The following is an 18,431-nucleotide window of genomic DNA, read 5'->3' on the forward strand; positions in this document are numbered from 1 at the left end:
CACAGCTGCCATCGGCACAGTCTTGGATTGACGGAACCCTAGTATTGCCATCTGGAAAATCATGTTAAATGGATCAAAGCTAGAGGACAGAGTGGGCCTGGGGGTCTACATTGAGAACCCAGGGACTGAGATCTGTTTAAGACTGCCTGACCATAATAAGGTCCTGCAGGCGGAGATCCGGCCGATCACGGAATGCGTGAAGTGGTGTGGTGCTAACGCGGGGACGTCGATTGTGAATATCTTTACCGACAGTCAAATTGCCATAAGGGCGATAACAACCAGAACGGTAATGTCACGAACAGTCTTGCAGTGTAAGAAGGAGATTAACGCCTTCTCTGAGAATGGGAAAATCCGCATCGTTTGGGTGTCGAGCCATAACGGAGTAAGGAGAAATGAAAGAGCGAACGATTTGGCGGTGAAGGCCAGATGACTGCCGTCAATAAACTTGGTTAACCCGAAGCCTTTCGGGTCCACGCAGTCCGAGGTAAGGGAGTGGGCGACTAATGCGCAACATTGTGGAACAGTGAAACAGTCGGTAGGACGGCGAAAATCCTATGGGGGGATCCAGATCGTGAGAAGACGAGGCTGTTACTGAAAGGAAGCTAGAAGCAGGTCAGTATAGCTATTGATATCATAACGGGACACATAGGACTATGAGCTTCGGTGCGGCAAATGATAGCATGTGTAGGGCATGCGGGGAAGATGATGAGACGTTGGAGCATTTCCTTTGTCATTGCCCGGCTTTCGCGTCTAACAGATACCGACACTTAGGTGGAGACACAATACCAGACATGAACCCACTTAGGGGAGTGGTATTAAAAACAAACGGTGAAACGGCGAAAATCTTATGGGGATCCAAATCGTGATCGATGAGTCTTTTATTGAAAGGAAGTAAGAAGGAGGGCGGTATAGCTATTGGTATCATAACGGGACACACTGGACTACGAGCTCAATTATTTAAAATTGGTGCGGCAAGTGATGGCTTGTGTAGGGCATGCGGGGAAGATGATGAGTAGTTGGAGCATTTTCTTTGCCGGCTTTCGCGTCTAACGGATACCGACACTTGGGCGAGACACGATATCAGACATGATCCAACTTAGGGGAGCGGCATTGAAAACAATTAAGGATTTTGTAAGTAGCACGAAATTCCTAACTTAATATTTTCTAATTAGAGGTTACTTTATAGTTTTTAGAGCGCACAATAAGCCAATTACTGGCTTAGGTGTATGTCCATAGTGGCATGGGCATACACCTTACCTAATCTAACCTATGTGTTTTATTTGACGTCCCAGTATGTACTCAAAATATCATCATTTAAAGCTGTAGTAGCCACAATTAAGATCCTATCGTATGAAAATCTTATAAGGTTCAATTCGATATTTGAATAGGTATGCAAAATTAAAGTCTGACTAGATTTCCACGTAGGTTTTATGTATTAAAATTAGTACATTGACTGGGTGGATGTAGAGTATTATATAGTCGGCTCTTCCCGACTTTTGCCTTTCCTTACAGGTTTTATATAAAGGTTGTTTTTCCAGATATGAGATTTTCAAGAAGGGACCAGACATTCATTTTTGAAAATACTTTGAATAAAACATGTAAAAGAGGATTGAATTCACCTGGGCTTAATCTCATATTCCCTTAATTAATGTTAGAAGATAGGCTACGTCAGACTATATATTGGTATTTCTACCTTATTTGACTTCTTGAAACCACAGAGTTTATCATTAGATTAGTATGACGCCATTAATTTTGGCACATTGGTTTATGTATACGATAGTACACTTTTTCAGAGCAGTGGTAAGTGAAACCACTGATAATGTCTAGTTGTATTTGAAATCCAAAATGATTTAGAAGATCAAGAAAATGATGATCAGGATGATATGGCTAAAATAATTTGTTAACAGAAACTACATTTAAACACATCTCACGTCATTATAAACTATTACTAAAAATAAATACTTATCAATGTTCCCTCGTACATATAAATATACTTATGTCCATATAAGAAACTAATTACTTAGTATGAATAAACATAATTTTTTTCGTTTTGACTATATACAGTGACACGTACTCTGGTCCAACCGGCTATTCGAATGCTTATATATGCAAAATAAGTTTCTTTATCTTTTTTTGTGTAATAATTCTAAACAATCGACATATTCCCTGATATTCTTTTTTGGGAGAGAATAAACACACAACATTCACCGAAAATTCATTTAGTCAACGGTGGGATATCAGAGAGTTCACAACGTACAACGCGAATCTTACATACAAACAAAAAGGTGATGTAGTATTTGAATAGAAAAAAAAACCAATATGAGACTCTAAGTGACCAAAAGAAAAAAATAATAGAAATATTTTTCTGAAAGGAAAGAGAATGATAGAAGAAAAATTATGATAAATATTTTATATTATGGTTAATATATTATAATAAAATAAAACGTTCTAAGATATCAAAGCACAATCTCGAATAAAAGAACAAATCTTATCAAAGTCATGGCATGATTCCAAAAATATTGTCAATTGATAATAAGAATATTGCCCACGACAATCTACACCTTAATTCCTAAACTATGCCGGGTGGCCTACTTAGTTTCTAAGATAATGATGTTTAGTTTGTTATTAGATTTGATATTTTTTTGTTTTGAAATTCATTCAAGAAACTTTTAGTGTTCTTACAATTAGTTTGCTAGTAAATTGTTTTTAGTGAAGAGAACTGAATTTAAGTATAAATTGTTATTGATGTTTCGACGTCTATTCAGTGAATTGAAGACCTTAAAACATGAGTATGTGCATAAGTTTAGTTTACAAAAAATTAAAATATTCAATAAAATCCATCTTTTGCTTTATGCCTTATTTCAATAATCCCATATTATTCGAAACAAGAAGTCATAATTAATAAATTCGTAAAATTATTGGTATAAGAATGTCCAAATATTCAAAATGATATACAAAATTATATTCAAAATGTTTAATGTGAAATGTTCTTCAAAAAAATCAATTTCTAGTTCATTAAAATGTTCAAATGTATATACAGTTAATGTTTAAAATTGTTAGAAAATACGGATAAATAAGTTTAAAATATCTTTAAATATGTTTATATATCTTTAGTGAATGCCTCAACATTCCTTTTTATGACATTGTTAAGGTCGAACCATAACTGTGATTTCCATAGCCACAAATATGCATACCTTATGAAAGAGTAGCAGACATAAAGTGTTACCAATTCAAACAACCACATAAAAATGTGATACAGGGTATGATAACTTTGTGCATTTGTTTGCAGCACTAAGAAGGAGAAGTGCTAGACCCATTGGCAAGTATACCGATCAGCTCAGAATCACTTCCTGATGCAATTAAGCTTTATCCATCAGTCTGTCCATGTATTCTTGTATTCACATAAGTTGAGAACTATACCATTGTATCTTTCATTCGATATTGCCTTTTTAGGCTTTAGTTTCCACGATTATGGTCCGATCTTAGCAAAGTTTTTGTTCTATTTTGTTAGAACGTACATGTGTGCATAATTTCGTAAGATTCGGTTCAGATTAAGATATAGCTGCGCTACGGAGGCCTCCGTAGCGCAGAGGTTTTCATGTCCGCCTATGATGCTGAACGCCTGGCGAGACCATCAGAAAAAAAATTTTCAGCGGTGGTTTCCCCCTCATAGCTGGCAACATTTGTGAGGTACTATTACATGTCAAACTTCTCTTCAAAGAGGTGTCGCACTGCGGCACGCCGTTCGGACTCGGCTATAAAAAAGGGAGGCCCCTTATCATTGACCTTAAACTTGAATCGGACTGCACTCATTGATATGTGAGAAGTTTGCCCCAGTTCCTTAGTAGAATGTTCATGGTCAAAATTTGCATATATCTTTTATCCGATATGGAATTTCTAGGCTGCAGTACCACAATTTTGGTTCGATCTTGATAAAACTAAGCACGAGGTGTTTCATTTTACGTTCCAATATTTACACGAAATTTCATAAAAATCGGCAAAGATTTATGTAAGTTCTCATATATAATTTTCATCCAGTATGGAATTTTTAAGGTGTAGTAGCCACAATATTGATCCCATCTTTACAATATTTATCGTGTGGTGTTTCATTTGACTTCCCATTATGTGTGCACAATTTCATCAATATCGGTGTAGATTTACATATAGCTCCCATATATATCTCTTAGTCGATATACGCTTTTAAGATTCCAGCAGCCCCAATTTATGTCCTATTGTAAGAAAATTTTGAAAGAATATATTTTTATACCCACCACCATAAGATGAAGGTATACTAATCCAGTAATTCCATTTGTAACGCCTCGAAATATTGATCTAGGATCCCATAAAGTATATATTGGGTTGCCCAAAAAGTAATTGCCGATTTTTTTTTAAAGAAAGTAAATGAATTTTTAACTTTTTTTCTAAAGCAAGCTAAAAGTAACAACTGATAACTGACAGAAGAAAGAATGCAACTACAGAGTCACAAGCTGTGAAAAAATTTGTCAACGCTGACTATATAAAAAATCCGCAATTACTTTTTGGGCAACCCAATATATTCTTCATCGTCTCGACATCCTGAGTCGATCTAGTCATGTCCGTCCGTCCGACCGCCCGACTGTCTAAACTACGATAGCGATCAGACGCTTAAAATTTTGCACAAAAATAATTGATGTAGGTCGTAGGGGTCTACAAATTAACCATATCGGTTCAGATTTGGATATAGCTCCCATATAAACCGATCTTCCGATTTGATTTCTTGAGCCCTTACGAGATGCAATTTTTGTCCGATTGTGCTGAAAGTTTACACATAGTCTTCTGTTATGACTTTCAACAACTATGCCAAGTACGGTCTAAATCGGTCAAGAACCTGATATAGCTCCTATATAAAGCGATCTCCCGTTTTGACTTTTTGGCCCCTGTAAGCCTCAGTTTTCACCCGATTTTGCATGTAGTGTTCTGCTATGACTTTTAATAACTGTGCCAAGTACGGTCTAAATCGGTCTATAACCAGATATAGCTCCCATATAAACCGATCTTCCGATTTGACTTTTTGAGCCTTTACAAACTGCAATATTTGTCTGATTTGGATGAAATTTTGCATGTGGTATTCAGTTATAGTTTCCAACAACTGTTCCAAGTACGGTCCGAATCGGTCTATAACCAGATATAGCTCCCATATAAACCGATCTTGCGATTTGACTTTTTGAGACCCTGGAAGCCGCAATTTTTGTCCGATTTGGATGAAATTTTGCACATAGTGTTCTGTTATGACTTCCAACGACTGCGTTAAGTACAGTCCGAATCGGTCCATAACCTGATATAGCTCCCATATAAACCGATTTCTCGATTTGACGTCTTGAGACCCTGGAATCCGCAATTTTTGTCTGATTTGGCTGAAATGTAGGGTTCTACTAAGAGTTCCAACAACTGTGCGAAGTACATTCCAAATTGGCCTAAAACCTGATATAGCTCCCATATAAATCTCCTGATTTTACATTTTGAGCTTTTACAAGCCGCTATTTTTGTCCGATTTGGCTAAAATGTTATGTATAGTATTTTTTTATGACTTCCAACCTCCAAGTACGGTCCGAATCGGTCAATAACCTGATATAAACCGAACTTCCGATTTAATTTCTTGAGCCATATCGGTTCAGATTTAAATATAGCCTCCTGAAATTTTGCATGTAGTGTTCAGTTAGGACTTCCAATAGCGGTCTAAATCAGTCTATAACCTGATATAGCTCCCATGTAAACCGGTATCTCGATCATCCTTGTTCAGTTTCTAGTAGCTTTTTTGCTGGTTTGACAGAAGTTTGTTATGTAGAATAGGAAACCTGAAAGCAATGGGAGAGGTCTCCGATCGGATACTTGACGGCGAATGCGAGACACTGCTGCCAGCGCCACATTCTTGGATTGACGCAACTCTGGTATTGTCATATGGAAGATCATGCTACACAGATGGATCAAAGCTAGAGGACAGAGTGGCCTTGGGGGTCTATATTGGGAAACCAGGAACTGAGATCTGTTTTCGTCTGCCTGATCATAGAACGGTTCTACAGGCGTAGATTCAGGCAGTCACGGAATGTGTGAGGTCGTGTTGTGTTAACGCAAGGTCTTCGAGTGTGAATATCTTCTCGGACAATAAACTGGCCCGCAGGCCAATAACAATCAGGACGGTAAGGTCACGAACAGTCTTGGAGTTTAAGAAAGAGATTAGCGCCAACGCTGAGGATAGCACTATCGGGGGTAATGAAAAAGCATACGATTTGGCAGGCCAGGGGACTGTCGTCAATAGACTTGGTTAACCAGGAGCCTTTATGGTCGACGTAGTACAAGCTAAAGATTGGGCGTCGGACGACGAAAACCCTATGGGGAGATCCTATTCATGAGAAGACGAGGCTATTACTATGAAGCTGAACGCCAGGATTCAAATCCTGGCGAGACCATTAGAAAAATTGTTCGACCGTGTCTTTCCCCTCCCTATGCTGGCAACATTCGTGAGGTGCTATGCCATGTACAAACTTCTCTCCTAACTTCTCCCGCTGTTCGGACTCGGCTATCAAAAGGAGGCCCCTTATCATTCTCACTCATAGATATGTGAGAAGTTCGCCCCTGTGGAATGTTCATGGGCAAAATTTGCATATTTTAAAAAGTCTTTCAAAGAACATGTCAAATGCAATCTCTTGTAGGGGGAATATAAGATTCGACCCAGACGAACTTAAAGTGGTTTTACTTTTTGTTATAAATTTCAACGACTTGCAGACTTGCTAGCTAAAAGTTTCTCCATGATAAAATGGCAGAGTATACTGAACACTTTTCATGTTCCTATATGAGGTTGAGGCACAATTACCACCCAGTGCAGCCACCCCGAAAAACTTAAGCTCGCTTTTAGTCCGTTCTTAGGTTAGGTAAGAGTGGCAGTTAATTTTTGTTTTAACAGAACAGAGTGCGTGCTGAAAGCCGAGCCGAGATTGTCAATACGACAAAGATTGACAGTGCGATAAGGATTGTCAGTGCGATAAAACTAGTTATTGTACATACAAATCAATGCAAATAAGCTGACATAGTGAGCGCCGAGAATAGCAGAGAACAAACCTAATTGAGTGCAAGAAAAGAGTTCCAAAGCGTTTTTCGCTCTTGTTTGCATTGTTGATGTTTAGTACAGTTGTGTTTCTTAATGTTTCAAAAATCAAAAAAAAAAAAATTACATCGATCAAATAATTTGTGAAAAATTTTCCGACATAATATTAATAATGAAATTCACTCCTTTATAGTGGAATTTTATGTTTTTCAACTTTCTGTAGAAAAGTAAAAAAAACAGCGCGCACTCTGTTCGCATCCTTAGACTATTTAAGTCGCTGCCACAGTAGCGACAGACCAGGTCTCTAATAGGGAATCGAACCTACGGTTCCCAGACTATTAATCCGGTCACGCTATCAACTTGGCTGCCCGGGCGACCTAGTCTGTACTTACTTGTTTTTATATCCCTTTTGCCATAGTACAATAATAATAATTTCCTCCTTTCTTCTCCAAAACAGCATCATGGATTTCTACTATATGCCTCTGTCTCCCCCCTGCCGATCGGTCTTGATGACCGCCAAAGCTGTAGGTGTCGAATTGAACAAGAAATATCTTAACCTTATGGCTGGTGAACACATGAAACCGGAATTTCTTAAAATAAATCCACAACACTGCGTCCCAACCCTGGTTGATGGTGATTTCGCTCTGTGGGAATCTCGCCCGATTATGATCTATTTGGTTGAGAAATATGGCAAAAAAGACGATTCTCTATATCCATGCTGCCCCAAGAAACGTGCTGTTATCAATCAACGCCTTTATTTCGATATGGGAACTTTGTACAAAAGCTTTGCTGAATACTACTATCCCAAATCGTTCTACGGCAAACCCCTTGATGAGGAAGCCTTTAAGAAATTGGAAAGTGCCTTCGAATTTTTGAATACGTTTTTGAGTGGATCCAAGTATGTGGCTGGTGACTCAATGACACTGGCCGATTTTGCTATCATGGCCTCCTTGAGCACCATGGTGGAGGTGGCCAATGTTGATATCAGCAAATATGAAAAGGTGGCCAAATGGTACAATTGTCTTAAGGATACAGTGCCAGCAGCTGATGAAAACTGGGAGGGCATTGAGGAGTTTAAGAAATTTGTAAATAAGTAAACAAAATGTGTGTGAGTGTGAGTGTACGCTTCAAAATGTAATTCCTTGTTGTCATTAAATATGTTGCTTAAATTTAATAAAAATTATAGTAGAAAATGTAAATTTGATTTTAAATTTTAATTGTTTTAGTTCAAAAAGAATATTGAAAAATGGTATTTGGAACAAGTGAAAGCGTGCTAAGTTCGGCCAGGCCAAATGTTAGGGTTTGGATTCTGCTAAAAATTTATACAAAATAAATGTAGTTGAAAGGCATAATTTTATTATATTGGGTTGCCCAAAAAGTAATTGATTTTTTAAAAGAAAGTAAATGCATTTTTAATAAAACTTAGAATGAATTTTAATCAAATATACTTTTTTTATACTTTTTTTCTAAAGCAAGCTAAAAGTAACAGCTGATAACTGACAGAAGAAAGAATGCAATTACAGAGTCACAAGCCGTTGAAAAAATTTGTCAACGCCGACTATATGAAAAATCCACAATTACTTTTCGGGCAATCCAATACATTCGAAACTTCTGCCAAACCTGCAAAAATTAAAGCTTCAAGGAACCGAATAAAGACGTTCGAGAGATCGGTTTACATGGGAGCTATATAAGGTTATGGACCGATTGGGGCCGTTCTTAGCATTGGATTGGAAATCATAACAAAACACCATGTACAAAGTTTCAGCCAAATCGGAGAAAAATTACGGCTTCCAGGGGATCAAGAAGTCAAATAGGGAGATCGATTTATGTGGGAGCTACATCAGGTTATAGGCCGATATGGACCGTCCTTAAGACAGTTGTTTGAAACCATAACAGAACATTTTGTGCAAAATTTCAGCCAAATCAGACAAAAATTGCAGCTTGTAAGGGCTCATAAGTCAAATCCGGTGATCGATTTAGATGGGAACTTTATCAGTTTATAGACCGATTTGAAACGCAATTGGCACAGTTGTTGAAAGACAGAACACTACATACTAAGTTTCAGCCAAATCGGACAAAAATTGGGGCTTCCATGTGCTCGAGAAGTCAAATCGGGATATACGGGGGCTATATCCAAATCCGAACCGATATGGCTCATTTGCAAACCTCAACGACCTACATCAATATTAAGTATCTGTGCAAAATTTCAAGCGCTTAGCTTTACGCGTTCGACCGCTATCGTTAATTTGACAGACGGACGGACATGGCTAGATCGACTCAAAATGTCGAGTTGTTGTGTTACAAACGGAACGTCTAGATTAATATACCCCCTTCCTATGATGGTGGGTATAAAAATACTTATTGGAGTTGTTGTTCCAAATAATGTATGTGCCTTAGAAGTTCTTATAGTGCTTTTTATTTGTACCTGACAGCCATTTGTGTGTTGCTCTAATGATTTTGTCATTGGATATACCAGAATTTTTGGACTTAAGGCGATACTTTAAAACCTGCCATTTTCCGAGTTTACCATCCGCACTTGACTGAGGTGCTCAATATATTGACTGCTCTTAGCTCAATCAAAGTAGAAAAAAAATTGTTTGTGAAAATGTGACTCTATCAGTGACGAGTACACAATTGCACTTATTTGCAAGCCCATGGGCCTGCTTGGGATTTCTTGTATACGTACAAGGTAATGTACAACAGTGTGAGTATTTTTGACAACCACTGGTCTATATGCAAAATATTCACTCCTTCTCTCTAGCGAGAGAGACACAAGAGAGTAACTACTGGTCCGGTACATGAATAATCGTATCGATACACTTTCGCAATTAAAAAGTATTTGGTTTTACAACAAAATAAGGTCCTTTTATTATACGCGAATCTGCTAAACTGATTACAATAATCAAAGTTAGTTACGTTCATTAATGCACCGCTTACGTTTGATATGTTAATGTGAAAAGTTGCTCTGTGATAATTAAAGAAAAAGTCTGTGATAAAAGTATTTTGTTTGTCGTAAAAAAGTTCCAAACATGTAAAGTTGCTTTATAACCTCCCGTCTATTGACTATTCAGTTCATAGCATTTTAATTTATATGGAAAAGGCTTATTGGATTTTAGGTTTTGACAAGCTTATTCCTACAGCCGTTGGATCAATATCTCTTTATGCATCAATATCGCTTCTATTTTTCTCTTTTGTTACTGGCTCTAATGCATTCGGGCTCTGGGCAGGCTTTCTATTTACTATGTTTGCCAGTCATGGCTGGTCAATGAATTAAAGTCACGTTATTTCTCCCAAAGGTGGGAGTTTCTATACCCACCCCCGAAGGATGGGGGTATACTCATTTTGTCATTCCGTTCGCAACAATCCGTTATCAAAAATCTAAAAAGATTTAAACGTGTCCGTCCCTCTTTCTGTCGAAATCATGCTACAGTCCTTAAAAATAGAGATATTGAGCTGAACCTTCGCACAGAATCTTTCTTTGTCTATAAGCAGCTTAAGTTCGAAGATGGGCTATATCGGACTATATCTTGATATAGCCCCCATATAGACCGATCCGCCGATTTAGGGTCTTAGGCCCGTAAAAGCCACATTTATTATCCGATTTTGATGAAATTTGGGACAATGAGTTGAGAATAGGCCCTCCGATATCCTTCTTCAATTTGAACCAGATCGGTTCAGATTTACATATAGTTGCCATATTGACTGATATCTCGATTTAAGGTTTTGGGCCCATAAAAGGCGCATTTAATATCCAATTTCGCCGAAATTTGAGACAGTGAGTTGTGTTAGGCCCCTCATCAGTCCTCTTCAATTTGGCCCAATTCGGTTCAGATTTGGATATAGCTGCCATATAGACCGATCTCTCGATTTAAAGTCATGGCTTCATAAAAGTCACATTTATAATCCGATTTCGCTCAAATTTGACACAGTGACTTACGTTAAGCTTTTCGACATCCGTGCTCTATATGGTTCCGATCGGTCTTTATTTGGATATGGCTACCAAAAAGACCTATATTTTGTTCTACAAAATTGAACAATGTGACTTGTACTCATTAGATTAGTCAATATCCGTGTCAAATTTGGCCCAAATCGGACTATATTTCGATAAAGCTGCCATGTGGGCATAAATTATCATTAAATTTTTCAGCGGATTATGACGAAAGATGGTTTACATATATACCAGAGGTGTTGGGTATCCAATGTTCGGCCCGGCCGAACGTCTTTTTACTTGTTTATTTTATTATATTTTTTATAATTGAGCAGCAGAAATTTTCAGCAAACAGCTGATTTTTTCACGGAAGCCTGCTGGTCTTAAATTGCCAATATTTTGCTTTAACAACAAAACTGATGTTCTAAATGCAGCAAAATAAGCTACTAACAGACAGCAGGCAACGTTCGCTATTATCAGCAGAATGTACGGAATCAGTAATAAAGATCTAAAACGTTCAAAACCGTACATTTTTTATTAAATAATCTAAGCCGCCCAAAATTATGCTAGTTTTGCTATAAAATCAGCAGACAGTGTTTGCCAACAGATTACAGATAGTAACCTATTTCTTTGGGTGTATAAATCACTTCTGCATTTTCCCTAGTTAACGTTGCTGCTCCGTTCCTCTAAGGAAGTAAGGTTTTTTAGATCTTCATCATATAATGTAACGTTTGCTATACGAAATTTGTTATAGAAATTTCACCCGATTCGTAATAAGTCAAGGCAACACGTAATAAGTCAAGGCACACACTAAATTTTAAAAACAACAACTCTGGTCGAAAACACAACTACGAAAGTTGTTAATTTTCCTGCAACAATTTATTTTGAATCTCAACCACCCATGGCACAAATTTGTTGTTGAAAGGTACTCTTTGCAAGCCAACATAAAGGGTGATTTTTTTGAGGTTAGGATTTTCATGCAGAGGATGCGTGCAAGACTACCAAACATGAGATCATGAGTTCTCAATCACTCTGCAGCACCAAAATTATTAAAATTTGTTTTTTAGGGTAATGGTAGAGAGTTACAGAGGAAAACCCGATAGCAGCAGTAAAACGAATGAGACAAAGCCGCGCGAGCCGAACAAAGAAAACAAAAACACCATCACCGAAGGAAAGCACATGCATTGGATGTTAAGATAATATTTTGCCTTGGTTATGGGTATATTGTTGTTGTTCTTATAAAGGGTGATTTTTTTGAGGTTAGGATTTTCATGCATTAGTATTTGACAGATCACGTGGGATTTCAGACATGGTGTCAAAGAGAAAGATGCTCAGTATGCTTTGACATTTCATCATGAATAGACTTACTAACGAGCAACGCTGGCAAATCATTGAATTTTATTACCAAAATCAGTGTTCGGTTCGAAATGTGTTCAAATTTTGACAAATTTTGTTCAGCGATGAGGCTCATTTCTGGTTGAATGGCTACGTAAATAAGCAAAATTGCCGCATTTGGAATGAAGAGCAACCAGAAGCCGTTCAAGAACTGCCCATGCATCCCGAAAAATGCACTGTTTGGTGTGGTTTGTACGCTGGTGGAATCATTGGACCGTATTTTTTCAAAGATGCTGTTGGACGCAACGTTACGGTGAATGAACACATTTCGAACCGAACACTGATTTTGGTAATAAAATTCAATGATTTGCAAGCGTTGCTCGTTAGTAAGTCTATTCATGATGAAATGTCAAAGCATACTGAGCATCTTTCTCTTTGACACCATGTCTGAAATCCCACGTGATCTGTCAAATACTAATGCATGAAAATCCTAACCTCAAAAAAATCACCCTTTATAAGAACAACAACAATATACCCATAACCAAGGCAAAATATTATCTTAACATCCAATGCATGTGCTTTCCTTCGGTGATGGTGTTTTTGTTTTCTTTGTTCGGCTCGCGCGGCTTTGTCTCATTCGTTTTACTGCTGCTATCGGGTTTTCCTCTGTAACTCTCTACCATTACCCTAAAAAACAAATTTTAATAATTTTGGTGCTGCAGAGTGATTGAGAACTCATGATCTCATGTTTGGTAGTCTTGCACGCATCCTCTAGCCTACCGACATCATATTCGTTATGATGAATTAAATCAATTAGTACTGCTGCACAGTAATAAGTGTCTCGATTTAATAAATAAAAACATGTAAGAGCGTGCTGAATTCGGCCGGTCAGAATCTTATATACCCTCCACCATAGATCGCGTTTGTCGAGTTTTTTGCGCGGTATCTCTTTTTAGGCAAATAAAGAATGATGAATAAGACTGATATGCTATTGGAGCTATATCATGTTATAGTCCGATTCAGACTCCAAATAAATTGAATGGTGAACATTGTATTAGAAGTCATTGTGAAATATTTCATTCCATTCGGATCAGAATTGCGCCCTGTAGGGGCTTAAGAAGCAAAATCGGGAGATAGGTTTATAAGGGAACTGTATCAAGCTATAGATCGAGTCAGACGATATTGTACACATATGTTGAAGATCATGAGAGAAGCCGTTGTACAACATTTCTGCCAAATCGGATGAGAATTGCGCCCTCTAGAGGCTCAAGAAATCAATATCCCAGATCGGCTTATATGACATCTATATTAGGTTATGTACCGATTTGCGCCATACTTAGCACAGTTCTTGGAAGTAATACCGAAACACCTCATGCAAAATTACAGCCAAATCGGATAAAAATTGTGCCCTCTAACAGCTGAAGAACTCAAGACTCGGGTTTAAATGACAGCTATATCAGGTTATGAACCGATTTGATACTTATTTGGCACAGTTGTTGAAAATCATAACAAAATACGTCATGCTAAATTTCAGCCCAATAGGATAGGAATTGCGCCCTCTAGAAGCTCAAGAAGTCAAGACCCAAGGTCGGTTTATATGGCAGCTATATCAAAACATGAACCGATATGGCCCATTTACAATCCCAACCGACCTACTCTAATAAGAAGTATTTGTGGAAAATTTCAAGCGGCTAGCTTTACTCCTACGAAAGTTAGCGTGCTTTCGACAAACAGACGGACGGACGGGCAGACGGGCGGACATGGCTAGATCGACCTAAAATGTCACGATCAGAATGGCAAAATGGTGGAGGGTATAAAAATTATTTTTTTTTTTTTGTTGGCTGACCGGAGGACTTGAACCTGGGTTTCCAAGTTATAAATTGCATGGGAGTTTGGTGCTCTACACGGTAGTAATTCTTTGAGAATTTAAAGTCTCACATACAAATTTGGAAGTTGGTTTTTTCAAAGAGCTATTTTTTTCTGTGCACTATAAGTGAAAACTATGAGCGTCATAGACATTTTCTAAATTGGTTTCTGGCTTGTGTTCCCCCAACAAAACAGGGTTGCATGCACAAACTATCTCTCTTCATGCATAAAAACAACACAGAGTAATTACTTTAGAGAATTTCGATAATAATAACACACAACAAACTCAGGCATCTCATTTGACATTTAGTCGTTGATAAGACATTGCCGGGTGAACAACAATCAGCGCTAGTCTATAGAACAAAACAGGTAGTGAAAAAAAAATCAAAGAGCGATCGAAAACAAAAATACATACCTTAAACAGTTTTAGTTCAATAGAATTAGAAATCAGTTCACATCTAAATTCTTCTTTGTAAAGTATAGAAATTTACAACAATTATTTTTAGTTTTAATATAAAACTTTGCATTATCTTACAGTACACCATTATGGATTTCTATTATATGCCTCTCTCTGCCCCCTGTCGTGCGGTTATCATGACCGCTGAAGCTTTGGGTATTAAGCTCAATAAAAAATTCCTCGACCTTTATGCTGCAGAACATTTAAAGCCGGAATTTCTAAAAATCAATCCCCAACACTGTGTACCCACATTGGTTGATGGCGATCTCAAGTTATGGGAATCTCGTGCCATTATGGTGTATTTAGTGGAGAAATATGGCAAAGAAGATCATCCGTTATACCCTAAATGCCCTAAGAAGAGAGCCGTAATCAATCAACGGCTCTATTTTGATATGGGCACCTTGTTTAAACCCTTTGCTGATTGGTTCTATGGACAGGTTTACTACAAAAAGCCGGCTGATCCTGAGTTGTATAAGAAAATAGAAATGGCATTGGATTTCTTGAATACATTTTTAAGTGAAACAAGATATGTTGCTGGTGACAACATGACCTTAGCTGATTTAGCTGTGTTGGCTAGTGTCAGTACGATGGATGTGGCCAATCTGGATTTCAGCAAATATGAACATGTGACCAGATGGTATAAGGGTCTTAAGGATACGGCACCAGCTGCTGCAGAGAATTGGGCTGGTTGTTTAGATTACAAGAAAATAATGTGAATTTTGATATTGAAATTGGTTTGTTAACAATATGTGAGTTTTGGTTTATAATAAATTTAAGTAAGAAATAATCAAAAAAAGACTACTTTTTCATGAGCGAAGTTATTTGGGGCGGCAGCACTGTGAAACTGAAAAGAGTCAATACAAATCCACAGTTTTAGGGTTCAGCGATGGACCTCATTTCTGGTTAAATGGTAACATCAACAAGCAAAACTATCGCATATGGGTTGAAGAACAGCCCGAAAAAACGGCAGTTTGGTTTGGTTAGGCTAGTGGCTTCATAAGTAACTTTTATACCCTCCACCATAGGATGGGGGTATACTAATTTCGTCATTCTGTTTGTAACACCTCGAAATATGCGTCTGAGACCCCATAAAGTATATATATTCTTGATCGTGATGTCATTTTAAGTCGATCCAGCCATGTCCGTCCGTCCGTCCGTCTGTCTGTCGAAAGCACGCAACTTTCGAAGGAGTAAAGCCAGCCTCTTGAAATTTTGCAAAAATAGGTCGGTTGGGATTGTAAATGAGCCAAATCGTTCCATGTTTTGATATAGCTGCCATATAAACCGATCTTGGGTCTTGACTTTTTGAGTCTCTAGAGGGCGCAGTTCTCGTCCGATTTAACAGAAATTTGGCGCGTAGTGCTTTGGTATCACTTCCAACAACTGCGCTAAGTATAGTCCATGCTTTGATATAGCTGCCATATAAACCGTTATTGGGTCTTGACTTCTAGAGCCTCTAGATGGTGCAATTCTCATCCGATTCGGCCGAAATTCTGCTACATGAAATTTTGCACAGATATTTAATATCAATATAGATCGTTGGGGACTTCAAATGGACCACATAGGTTCCGATCTCCCAATTTGACTTCTTGAGCCCATGAAAGCCACGATTTGGCTGAAATATTGCACGCAGTGTTCTACTTTGACTTTCAACAACTGTGCCAAGTACAGTCTAAATCGGTCAAGAACTTGATACACAAACCGATCTCCTGACTTGACTTCTTTAGCCCCTGGAAGCCTCAATTTTCATCCGATTTGGCTGAAATTTTGCACATAGTATTCTGTTATGACTCCCAACAAAGGAGCTAAGTACGGTTCAAATCGGTCTCCAACCTGATGTAGCTCCCATGCAAATCGAACTCCTAATTTGACTTCGTGAGCCCCTGGAAGCCTCAATTTTCATTTGTGTATAACCTGATATAGATCTCATATAAATCGATCTCCCGATTTGACTTCTTGAGCCACTGGAAGCCGCAATTTTCATCTGATTTGGCTAAAATTTTGCACAGGGTGTTTTGTAATGACTTCCAACAACTGTGCCAAGTACGGTTCAAATCGGTCAAGAACATGATATATCCTCCATATAAACCGATCTTCCGAATTGACTTCTTGAGCACTTACAAGCCGCGATTTCTATCCCATTTGGCTAAAATTTTGCGTATAGTGTTCTATTATGAATCTCAACAACTGCGCCAAGTACGGTCCAACTTGGTGTATATCTAGATATAGTTCCTATATTTTAGCGGAATCCATGGTGGTGTGTTCCCAAGATTTGGCCCGGCCGAACTTAGCACGCTTTTACTTATTTAATTTTAGTATTGCAATCTTTATTTTAAAGGGTGCTTCAACGTTTATACAATTTTCTGCTGCTGTTCGTTGGGAGGAAGTTTGGCTTCCACATAGTTCTTCTTCGACGACATTGCTAATTTCCTAAATTGTTGTTTCCATCGATCGGTCTGTTGTTCCAGGTCTGTGATAAGCGTACCATTGGAGTTCTTGATTACGGGTCATGTTTGAGTTTGCTAAGCGATTAATTAGTTGGTGTAGTTCCCTCATGTTATTCATTTCAACTGCGGTTTCCGCTTCCTTTGCGATATTTTGAAAGTAGCTCCGTTTTTCCTTTCTTGCTGCTTATATGACGGCTTTACCCAGGGATATGTATTATCCTTAATATCATATTTTAGAGCATTTCTTTCCTGTATTAGGTCGCAGATAAGATCCAATATCCATATTTTCTTTGCCAGATTGTATAATCGCACTTCATCTTTTGCAATAACTCTCAACGCTGGTTGACTTGTTCGCCGTATTAATTCCCCTACTTTTTCGCGCGTGTTTATATCTCCTAATTTTGATACATCTATTCGTGTCTGGGCTTGATTCGCCTTGGTTGTGTAAATTTTTCTAAGTATGATTATTGTCGTGCCAATCACTAGCCCGTGATCACTGTCGATGTCGGCTCCTCTTTTAAGCCTTGTACTGACTTCATTCGCAGCGAAAATGCCTATTAAATTATTGTGGAATCGGATGAACTCTATTCTTTGCCAGAACACAAACAAAAGTCAAACAACAACACACAACAAAGAAAACATCATTGAAACAGAGTTGATTGGTGCTACCCATTTCATGAGTATTAAATTACATTGGCGCAGCAACATGTCGCTACTTTTTTGCTTATAGGACTCAGTACAACTTCTACGGAATGTGTTAGCATGTTCTTCGTCACCACTTTTTTTTATAATTCGTTTTGACAGTTGTTCGACCGAAAAGTCGATGTCAGTACTAGGCTTTAGAGCGTACGTCTTCTAGGCCCCTCCTTCATTTTCGGCGAATGCAAATTTTGTATATTTGGTTACTCGTGTGACCGTTTGGGGATATTTGTGAATGTTCTTGTGAGGAAAGATTGAACCACCAATTACCATGTCAGATGTTTGACATAGTTCTATGAATCGTTATCCATTTTGTTCTAATGCCTTGAGAGCATATTGTATGAGTGAATCCGTTAGCACAGGAGGCCACGGTAGCGCAGAGGTTACCAAACCTGACGAGACCATCAGCTGGCAACATATGTGAGGTACTATGCCATGTAAAATTTCTCTCCAAAGAGGTGTCGCACTGTGGCACGCCATTCGGACTCGGCTATAGAAAGGAGGATCCTTATCATTGAGCTTAAAACTTAAAAACGGGAGGTCGGTCTATATGACAGCTTTATTCAAATATCTGAACGATATTCAACAAAAAGATTTAGAGGGGTACCAAATCTCGCT

The 18,431-nt window shown here is 38.2% G+C and overlaps 2 protein-coding genes across 4 annotated transcripts; both read left to right on the plus strand.

Annotated features, from left to right (window-relative positions):
- The first annotated feature begins 2,210 nt into the window (after positions 1–2,210).
- On the plus strand, positions 2,211–8,280 carry LOC106083139 (glutathione S-transferase 1-1). The gene is made up of 2 exons (XM_013245994.2): positions 2,211–2,285; positions 7,539–8,280. The coding sequence occupies exon 2, from the start codon at positions 7,543–7,545 to the stop codon at positions 8,176–8,178; it is 636 nt and encodes a 211-aa protein (XP_013101448.2). The 5' UTR covers positions 2,211–2,285; positions 7,539–7,542; the 3' UTR covers positions 8,179–8,280.
- Positions 2,261–15,457, plus strand: LOC106083142 (glutathione S-transferase 2). 3 transcript variants are annotated; one of them, XM_013245998.2, is made up of 2 exons: positions 2,261–2,285; positions 14,748–15,457. In XM_013245998.2, exon 2 carries the CDS (start codon positions 14,757–14,759, stop codon positions 15,381–15,383), a length of 627 nt encoding a protein of 208 aa, XP_013101452.2. In that variant the 5' UTR covers positions 2,261–2,285; positions 14,748–14,756; the 3' UTR covers positions 15,384–15,457. The 3 variants fall into 3 exon arrangements, with proteins under 3 accessions (XP_013101452.2, XP_013101450.2, XP_013101451.2); XM_013245996.2 differs by lacking the exon at positions 2,261–2,285 and adding an exon at positions 14,495–14,579; XM_013245997.2 differs by lacking the exon at positions 2,261–2,285 and adding an exon at positions 14,589–14,687.
- Positions 15,458–18,431: the final 2,974 nt, after the last annotated feature.

The sequence above is a fragment of the Stomoxys calcitrans genome, chromosome 2 (genome assembly GCF_963082655.1).
Source record: "Stomoxys calcitrans chromosome 2, idStoCalc2.1, whole genome shotgun sequence".
NCBI classification, from domain to species: Eukaryota; Metazoa; Arthropoda; class Insecta; order Diptera; family Muscidae; genus Stomoxys; species Stomoxys calcitrans.